General features: G+C 32.9%; 1 protein-coding gene and 1 long non-coding RNA gene across 2 annotated transcripts; both read left to right on the top strand.

Annotated features, from left to right (window-relative positions):
• Positions 1 to 264: 264 nt before the first annotated feature.
• LOC134264511 (uncharacterized) lies at positions 265 to 1971 on the top strand. Its single transcript, XR_009991543.1, has 3 exons — positions 265 to 383; positions 568 to 639; positions 1757 to 1971. It is a non-coding gene; the product is annotated as an uncharacterized LOC134264511 (long non-coding RNA).
• A 3-nt stretch (positions 1972 to 1974) lies between these two features.
• On the top strand, positions 1975 to 9954 carry LOC134264504 (uncharacterized). Its single transcript, XM_062746798.1, has 7 exons — positions 1975 to 2489; positions 2685 to 2893; positions 3313 to 3519; positions 4575 to 5147; positions 5678 to 5849; positions 6131 to 6229; positions 7490 to 9954. Exons 1-7 carry the CDS (start codon positions 2027 to 2029, stop codon positions 8101 to 8103), a joined length of 2337 nt encoding a protein of 778 aa, XP_062602782.1. The 5' UTR covers positions 1975 to 2026; the 3' UTR covers positions 8104 to 9954.
• The last annotated feature ends 931 nt before the right edge of the window (positions 9955 to 10885 follow it).

Raw genomic sequence — 10885 nt, forward strand, 5'->3', positions numbered from 1 at the left:
TTTTTTATGGACAGGTGCTATCAATAAGGATGACTATGGCATATATTATCCTCTACTACTTAGGGGGAGGCAGATTAAAACTACTATACACCAATTTTAATTTACATAATTCAGAAATATTTATAACCGTCATTACCTGAATGCATATTTTTCATATTTAAAAAATCTTTTTTACTTTAGAATTTAAACATCTTTTAAGCAGATATCCACTGGTATAAGATTTAAATATGATGTACAATTCTGAAGTTATTTATATACAAATTATCTTGATTATCTGATTTGATTATTGGCACTGTTCTGTACTTTCAGCTATCTGTGCATCTTGTCGTGCTAAGCTATTTAAGGAAGGCAATATAGAAGATGGTGTACAGACTTGTGAGACAGTAAGTGTCTATACATGTATTTGTTAAATTTATCATTTAGATATGTAAGATATTCTCAAATCAACTGAAGTTTTAAATCAATAAATTTGTAACTAAGGAAGTAATGTATTGCTCTGACCATTGGTTCTACAATAGTCCAATGAATGATCAATTTGTAATTTTTATTGTACGTATTTCATTTTAGGCAATGGAACAGAGTATGGAATGTAGTGGATTGCTTCTGAGACCAAGAATTCAAATACAAAACGATGAAAATGTAAGATCATAAATTTATTTCAATGTAAATTTCATATCTCCTTACCCGTCTTTATACCAATATTATACCCCCCCCCCCAAAAAAAAAAAAAAAAACAAAACAAAACAAAACAACAACAAACAAACATTGAAATCAGCATATAATCCATCCATCTGTCTGTACAAAATTGTCAGATCTGTATGAAAATCTCAGGACAATATTTTGTAAAGCAGAACCTGTTGAGATGTATATTTGAGGTTGTCATATAGCCTGACCCTATAGATAAAAAGTAATTAATGTCAGGTTCATATTTTTATTTTTTAGGAAAAACATTGAATATACATATTTTACACAGATTTATGCGACCAGGGGGTTTGTCTCTTGTCTAGGTCATTTTGTGATTTTGCAAGCTCAAGGTCACTTCTGGGTATTATATCACCAAGCCTGATTTAATGACCAACACTGAAGCAAATCTTATAAGCATGTATGATTCATATATTCACTTAAAAGATCATTTGACATGATTTGTGCAGGAAAATATATTAAACACTATTTTTACTACAATGTTGAATCTCAGCTAATTTTATTAATATAATAATACAATTTACTTTGAGAAAGCCATGTCAATAAAATTGTGTTCAATATGATCAACATATATCATGTATATTGACCATGTTGACAGCATAATATGTTGATTGATTTATTGATTGATTGTATGTTGTTTAATGTCCCTCTCGAGAATTTTTCACTCATATGGAGACGCCACCACTTGCCGGTGGAGGGCTACAAATTTTGTCCTATGCTCGGCACTCAGGGCCTTTGAGCAGTGAGGGGCTTTTTCGTGCCAGCAGCCCAGCACCTACTGCAATACGGGGCCTCGGTTTATACGGTCTCATCTGAAAGACCGGTCTCCACGTCCCGCAGTGGATTGACTCCTTACTTCGCGACTCTAGAGCAGACGCTCTAACCACTGCGCCACGCGGGCGACCATAGTTGTTGAAAATTCTTAATTATGCTTGACAGACTGAAAGGTTAAGGCCATAGGTCAATCTCAACAAAGGTTAAAATAGTTAACCATTAATATTTTTTTTTAAAGTTTACTTTTTTCCTATTGTTCGTATGTTCCTTGTATTTGTAGGAAAATATGGAATCCAGTCAAGAGACATCAATGGATACATGTAGCCAAGAAAGCCAAGTCTCAGAATCATCTATCTCTGGTATTGATCGCCTATCAAAGCTGAACGAGTTCCTAGCAGCGTGCAACAAGAGCCCAGTTAAAACACTTCGTGAGTCATTTGTCAGTTCAAGTCAGCGAACAAGAAGAAGATATGCTGCCAAAGCAAATGAATGCCTCTCCCTTCTTTTAGAGACAATATGTCCTGGAGAGAGTGATGCCTTGAAAGATGCCATGTTTTCAAAACTAGAAACGTCTTACACTCACTACGAGTCTCCGTCACTTATTGAGGCTTTAACCGAGAGTTACTTAAAAGCTGAGACACCAACAATTCGGCGTCAAATATTGTCTGTTCTTACCACCCAGGCCAGTTTTCAAGACGTTAATGCCATGATTCCATCTGTTACTCAACACAAATTTTACTCTGCAAAGAAACATGCTAGGGAATTGGGAGTTGGAGTACCAGTGCCACATGAAAAACAAGCTAGAGAAAAAGTAGACTCTTCAAAACTTGAACATTTCTTGGACTTCATAACATCAAGTCATGTCATTAAGGACCTACCGCTGGGGGAGAAGACCCTAACCCTAACTACAGGGGAGTTAATTCAAACACCATATGTCATCAGATGTTTAGCACCTGCGACAATTGTAAGACAGTATTCCCAGCTGTGTTTAGAAGAAAACTTTGAAGCCATTGGTAATGTACTTTATTTGCTTAGTAACTCTTAAGACTATATAATATGAACATTAACATACTAATATTTCATACTAATTTACACACGATAAGCAATTCTTTAAGCTAGAACATTTAACTTTTCTTTGAAGGTGGTTTCATTGATGTTAATAATCAATTGAATTTGTGGAAATTGAGTATATTATTTTGTTTTCCTAGGACAGAGCACCATGTACAAGATTTTGTCAGAGTGTAGTGCTGCAGTGCGCAGATCTGTTGAAGGAGTTGACTACTATGTTGCAGAAGCTAGTGAGGCTTTTCGTGAATTAGAACATGTTGTTCGGGAAATGCAAATTCCTTTGAATGAGCAGAAGAGAATGTTGGAGAACCTCATGAAAGCCAAGTATTATTTAAAGGCTGATTACAAAGTAAGATATTTCTAAATTGTATTACTTTATATGAATGAATGATTTGATTTTAGTTGTAACACAGTATGATTGGATAAAAGATTTCTTTTATATTTTATATGATATAAGTTGCCTTTGTCACAATGAGTTACATCAAAAACGTATTACTCCCCTCAATATTAATTTTTAAAAAATTATTCATTTTGAAATCATTTTTAGGGGAAAATTGTCTTATTGTCTATACTGAAATTGAATTATAAGGAATGAAGCTAATTTTAACTTATGTTTTACATTATAAATGTACAATATAAAGCATAAACTGCCCCAAGGTATGTTATATTGTATAACATACTAGTTTCAAAATCAGTTCAAAAATACAATATGATACATAGAAATTGACACCAATTCAATTTTGTAAATTTTGTCCATTTTAATTTCAGATGCATGTCAGAACATCTTCAAATGTAGCTGACCACTGCCTTGCTCATGCCCTTAGTCAAGTTGACAGCATATTTTTCGAAGAGAATTGTTCTCATGAACATACTCATGCTTGTCTGCAATGCAATGAACTGGATGAACTTTTGTCATCACTTACGAAACTGACCAAAACCATGGACTGGGACAATCCTGATGCATACATGTTTAAGGTTTGTAAAATTAGTCAAAGAAAATATATATGTGAATATACATATGGGATTTTTAGGTCACTTTAGTCACTTAGGTGACCAATTGCTATCTGTTTTGTTGTCAATCAGTTGTAAACTTTTGAACATTTTCAGCTTCTTTACAACTGCTGAGCCAGTGTTAACCAATTTTAACATATAACATCTATTGGTGAAGGTGAACAAAAATTGTGAAATTCATAGCCCCTGTACCCCTGAGGGGTATAGGTGGAAAACCACTAAAATCAATGCAATCTTTAAAAATCGTCTTCTTTGTCCGGGTACTCCTGGACATCAAGCAGTCAAACTGTTAGCATGATTGTAATAAGTAGTGAGTCTTCTACCAAAATCATGACCCCCGGGGGGTAGCCCTAGGATGGGGCCACAATGGCTGATGATGATCAAAGTTTTACATGAGAATATATAGAAAAAATTTTTAAAAAAATTTTCTTCTCAAGAGCAATGAAGACAGGCAAGATGAAACTTCTGTGAAATCATCCTCAGGTTGTGTAAATTCAAGTTTGTTCAAATCATGACCCCAGGGTGTAGGATGGGGCTAAAAATTGCTGATCAAAGTTTAAAGTTTTTTCACAAGTACGGAAATCTACAGGTCAAGGTCAAAGTTGTTGGTATCCAATGAAAGGTCTCTTAACAATAATTACATATGTGAAGTATAAATGTCCTGGTATCTACTGTTCAAAAGATATGACCAAAGTAAAAGTTAAAAATTTTCATGTAAAAGTGGGTCAAACTCCAAGGTCAAGGTCAAATTTTGTGGTACCCAAAGAAAGGTCTTGTCACAAGGAGTACAAGTGTGAAATATGAAAGTCATAGCTCCACTAAATCAAAAGTTATGGGCAAGATTAAAGTTTTTGCTGACAAACAGACAAAGAAAGAGACAGAGAGACAGACAGATGGACACGACAAAAAGTATATACCCCCGAAACTTCGTTTACGGGGGCATAAAAATATGCAAACTGTATAACTTTACCACATGATTTTTCTAACGTATTTGAAATTCTTTCAAAATTTCTCTGTAGGTCCAAAGGTCTGTGACTGCCATTAAGGACCTCAAGGCACATGTACTGAGATCAAAAAACCAAGATGTTGCCAGAGTAGACATCACTGCCAACCTTGAGGATGGAGATCTTTTCGTTGTTGCTGACTGGGCCATGAAGTTCCTACCCAGAAAATTCAGAGAAGGACAAACTGACTGGTTTGGAAAGCGAGGCATTAATTGGCACATTGCTGTGTGCGCTACAAAGCACAATGATATTTTTGAGCTGGTTACCTATGTACATGTCCTTGATACACAGTCCCCGCAAGATTCCAAACTCACAGCAGCATTGATAGTAGACGTTGTCAAGGATATTGCAAGTAGAAAGAACATACAGAAAGTTCATTTATGGTCCGACAACGCAGGATGTTACAAGAGTACCTACACTCTTCATGCATTATATCAGGAACTGCATCCACTGATTAAGACGCACAATTTTTGTGAAGCCCAGGACGGAAAGGGCCCTTGCGATCGCAAAGCATCACATATTAAGTCAGCCATAAAGCGATATGTCAATGAAGGAAATGATGTTCTAGATGCTTCACAAATGAAAAAGGTGTGTTGAAAAGAATTATTTGAATCAAAAGAGAATTTTGTATATGATAGATATTTCCGTAAACTGCCTGCCTTATCCACCTCTAACTGTCATTGATCAGTATTGTCTTCTTCATGCTAGAAATTACTTTTAGTCAATATCTTATATGCTGAGAAAATAATGACATGGAATGAATAAATTTATTTTAATCAAGAATGAAATATATTTACAAAAAGAATCAGAGCTGGTTGTAACAGTTATAAATGCGTAAAAAGCAACTTTTCTTGTGCAAGAAATATCATAGTCATTTGTCTAAATATTCACATGTTGATTTATATTTCTTGCAACTGATCATTTTTTTTTTATGTATAATGTTTTTTTAGTCTCAAATATCAAAGTATTAGTGGGTCTTTTTCAAAATTACAAGAGACAAAATAGTAGAATTGCAGCAGGAACTTATAAATCATATTTTAATCATAGTGGAATAGGTTTTTATATCATACGGTTTCATACCATTTTAATCATACCGGTTTCCTTACCATATTTTGTAGGCTATTGACACTCAGCAAAAAGGACAGTACAAAATCAAAGTCGTCACTCCAGTTATCGATGCTGATGCTGAGAAAGCAAGTGTGAAAGCCATTCCTAACATTTCATCTCTGAACAACTTTGAGTTTAGCCCTGACGGATTGCGAGTATGGAAGGCATACAATATTGGGCCAGGTACAACTGAACTTCTAAGACTTCATATGATGTATAGTTTCCAATGTCAAATCTTTTCTTCCAAAAACAAAGCCAATAACCACAAAAGTTTACATTTTGAGTTTTTCTGAAGCAGTTGGTTATGTATCAAAAAGTTGATATCCTATTTTAGGCACTTTTCTCAGATTATTTATTAATATGAAATGTTGAAAAAGTAAAATGGAATGTTATTCTAAATGAGATTATCATACATTAACTAAGTAAAAAGAAAAATAAAAAAATTATTCAAATATATTTTCTAGGCAAATTATTACCATGGACATCTGCAACTGTGCCATTTATGCAGTTAAATGTCATCAAGCCATGGACAAATGAAGTAAATCCTGCTGTTCTTTCTCCAGGTATATTTTAACATTTAAAAAAAATTCAAGTTGTATGTTAAGCTCACTTAAATTAAGGCTCAAATAAGAGTGTGACTAAAATAGGAGCAAAACCCAGGCCAGACCGGGATTTTGAAAATTACCCATTTTAGTCACCTGGAAAAGAACAATCTGCAGTAATCATTGAAAAACACAATATTTTGAGTTAAAACTCTCAGCGAAGGCAAATCTTATAGATATAAACTATGTTCGTAAATTTCGTGAAAAATGAGTATTTATTTCATAATTATCAAAAACATAGTTTTTAGTTTGCAAAGTCCCGGCCCAGCCTGGGTTTCGCTACCCTTTTTAGCCACACTCCTCAAATAATGATTTCTAAAAATATATTTTCTTCAATACACAGTGGATATTGTTTTCGTGAATTTTGTTTTTATATCAGACAGTTTTTATGTCATAATGGCTTTTATTAAATGCAAATTATGAAAAAAAATTAAAAGTTGATTAATTTAGGCCAAGCTTAAAAAATTCTTTGTTTGCAGTTGCTGACCTATAATTTTTAGACTAGGTAGGTAGGTAGGCATTCTTTTTATTCATATACCTTCTTGACATGAATACGCTCCACTCTTGGTATAAACTACTGATTATGAAAGAAAAAAAAATGAAAATGAAACAGTTTCAATGTCCTGAAAAATTGGGGAAAAAAAATAATATTACAAAATGGCTAAAAAAAGTTTGGGTCTGATGCGTGTTCAGTGGGTCAGTAGGCAACATCAAACAAACAATATTTTATTTCATGCCTTACAGAATCAGTCAATCTGTGTAAAATATATGAAAGTAACGAGAGTGAAACTTGGTTATAAAAAACTCACAGAGACCTGGATAAAATTACTTCCCTATATATCTGTAATTCGCTTTATCTGTACAAGGAATTCGTTTATAAATTTATACAGCTGGTGATCCAAGATATCTTCATTATACATGTATCTGTGAATTCACAATATCCATGTTCATACTAAACAAGTTTTGCTGCAGAAAGTGTAATATATGATAAAATACATTTCCATTAAGTTTATGGCTGAATTTATATGTTATTTATCTTTCGGATATGTTTTTGCAAGGATCAGGGATAAAAACAATGTGTAACTTGAATAGTCCTTCTCCCAACTATACCTTTTATGAATTGAATCAAATCATGTGAGCTTTATTCATGATTGTTTTGTTTATTTGATTTATGCAAACAATGAACACTTTGTATTTTACATAGTTTGCATTTCATTTCAGATGATGAGATAGAGATTACAGAAAGAAATGAATTTTCAGAGTCGGTACCAAAAAAAAGGAAAACGGTAGATCATGTGTTTAGTTGTCCCAATGAGAACTGCGACAGATCATTTCGTACCTTAACTTCTCTGGAAAATCACAATCTTCTAGGTAACTGCAGTGACAGATCAGAGAGAAACCTTCTAGATAGGTGCAAAATTATGTATCAGAACAAGTTGTCAGCTTTGAATACAACTTGTCCGTCATATGATGAAGGCATTATTACAAGGGAATGCACAGAGCCAATCAAACAAACTGGATGGGCATTGAAAATGAAAAAGCCAAAGGTTTTGTTTACTGAGGACCAAAAAGACTACCTTACTGAAATATTCAAGGCAGGCAAAACTACTGGGAAAAAGGAGGATCCAAGTAAAGTGGCAAGAGACATGCCTTATGTACTTATAAATGGAAGAAAGCGTTTCGGAATGGAGGACTACTTGACACCAACACAAGTAGCAAGTTTCTTTTCAAGACTCTCTCAGAAAGACAGAAAATGTGATGCTGGAGATTTCTTGGCAGCATCTTCTGATAGAAATTTGAATGATCTGAAAGACGAAATTCTTTCACATATATAATGCTTCAATTTAGAAATAGATAACAAGATTAACATTTTCATGGGAATTAAAGTGGGTTAGTGATGTGATCAAGATTTGATCACGAGCTAACTCACTTCTATAGGCATTGAAATTTTCACTCTTGTTATTCATTACTAATACATTGTATATACATTTGTGACAGAGAATTGAATATTTTGAATATAAAATTATTGCAGTTAATGAAAAGTTTGTAGGGTGTAAATCGGCTTGAATAGCTGTTAATAAGCTTCAAATTCATCAGGCAAAGAATTCTAGGGTATTTTGAGGGGAATGTTTTGTTAAAGGCTATCTATGATCAGTAGTTGTGATCAGATTAGTAGCTAGGGATATATGTATTTGTGGAAATTGAAAGTAAAAGCTAAAAAGCCACAAGAAACATGTGCAAAGATTGATGATAAATAATTGTCAGAATTTCGGTTGCCCAGAAAGGGATTGATGGAGACACTTGTCCCAGTCACAGTCAATTTGCAATCAAGTATTAAATTTTATCAAAACCTTAAATAAAGGATTTCAGTCAGGCATATTTATTATGTATATGTAGACACAGTGTCACTGTTGACAGCTTACATTATTAATTTAAACAATATTTATTAAATACATTACAGCTCACATTATTATGACAACAGCGTTTGTTGCCATAATTTATTATTTTTATAAACTGATTTGTAAATTGCCCCAATTCAGTTATACCATATAAAATGGGTATAGCTATAAAATTCATTTCTTAAATAATAGAGAGATACCACAAATGTATATATTTGTTAATATGTGTATATTAATGAAGGAAAATACACATGCTTATCTTGTTCTGTTACAAATTTTTGTTAAAATCTTTTTAGTAAAGATTACATTGTATGCATGTGTATTACAAATTGCATTTCTCCTCATCTTTTGCCAAATATTTAATTTGCTCTGAAATGTAACAAAATTGCATTTAAATAATTTTCACAATTTTTTATGTGCCATGTTTCTTCACAAATCTGTTCAGTGTTCAAGCATTTAAAAAGGTCTAGATTCTGTTGATAACTGTTGACTATTACATTCATTCCATAAAATTTTTAAATCAAGCATGAAATATTGCCAAAAATGTAATTTTTGGCATAGTGCCAAAATATACAATATTAACAATATGATTGCTCTTTTGTATGAAGTTTAATTTTTGTTTTTCAAATGTGTTTTTAAAAAATGGATTATGTTTGTTATTGTCTAGCAATTACATTTCTTCTCATTGCTTGATAAATTTATTTAAAATGCACCCAGAAATAGAGAAAGTGCCAAAAACATAGAAATTTCTTACCATGGTTTCTCTAGAGTGTGATGTTTCTCCATAAATTTTATTTTGCTTTTTACAAGTCAAGATTATGCTTGTTTACTGTTTATAATTACATTTATTCCATGTATTTGCCAAATGTTTTAAAATCATGTGTGAAACAACAGCAAAAATGCACTTTTTGGCACGATGCCAAATAATAAAAATTTGCATGAACACTATGCAAATACCTTTTATCACAGACTTATTATGATTGCAGGTTTTAATAGATCTATCTGAGGAAGAATAAAATTTATAATGATTGTTTGCTATTTATATTAGAATTAAATTTACTGTGGGATTAAAAAGGGTCAAAACTGGGCTAATTTCACAGCTATAAACCACTTTAAGATACCCTGGTTGGTTTCCATGGCAACGGATGATAATTTTTTTGATTTTTATTCATTTTTGTGAAAGATAGGTGAAACAAAGTCAGCACCTAAAAAATCATTGAAATCTGTGACATCAAGTGGCCAGGCCTCTTCCAATTTCTTTGATTTTTACATAGAATCAGTGTTAAGTTACATGATACCACTGGATTTTCGGTCGTTTATAAAGCTCTCCACTGTATGAAATCAAACATTTTCTGTATAAAACTGAAGTATATTAATGTAGTTTTCAACAAATATATTTTAAGTAACAGCACTCTTACCGTTTTCAAATAAAATGTTCAAAAGTCTTGCCCCTGACTTGTTTCTTTGCGTATTTTTTTTTAATTGAATCAAAATCGACGCCCAAGAACTCATTACTGCTTTTGACTTTTGACTCCCAAAAAGGTTTATAAATTACACAGACATGTTAAATCTTATTTAATTTCCGTGAATTAAATTTTGCGAATATATGGAGGTACGGTGGAGTTACAACTGCGCCCGCGCTATTTTGGATTTTACGAGAAAATATGGGGCACACTAAACTTAACTTCTCTTTAGCCTTCATCAATCCCTCAAATCTCGTTAAAACACCTGACGAATTGATGCCATAAAAGTTTGTAACACGATTGTCTATTTTTCTTTGATTGTCAACTTTGCTTTTTTCTCACAGTTAGGTCTGTTTAACGCAATATTTTGAGCGAGATTCGATAAAAACATGCAATGTTTGACAATCGCTTAAACCAATTCAGAACAAGAAGATCGGCGAAATAGAACACCAAATGATAGATTGTAGCCTATGTAAACATCCCACCAACTGGCATTTGCCTCCAATAGCTTGCGCCCGAGTTATGAGCAAAAGTTGTATTTTAAATTTTAATTTGATCAAATTGTGTCTTTTGTTACGTCATTTTTATGGCCAGTATCGTGAGCATACGGAATTATGACGTCATTTTGGGAGATATTACGTCATAAAAATTATAAAGTGACGTCACAATATGTGTATATTTTTCAGATCTTTTAAATGATATCAGATTCAATGATATCTGTGAAAAAGTAAATTTCATATTAAACAGTTCTCAGA

Source organism: Saccostrea cucullata, unplaced genomic scaffold (genome assembly GCF_032062105.1).
Source record: "Saccostrea cucullata isolate Sc308-1 unplaced genomic scaffold, CSIRO_AGI_Scuc_v1 ctg15560, whole genome shotgun sequence".
Lineage (NCBI taxonomy): Eukaryota > Metazoa > Mollusca > Bivalvia > Ostreida > Ostreidae > Saccostrea > Saccostrea cuccullata.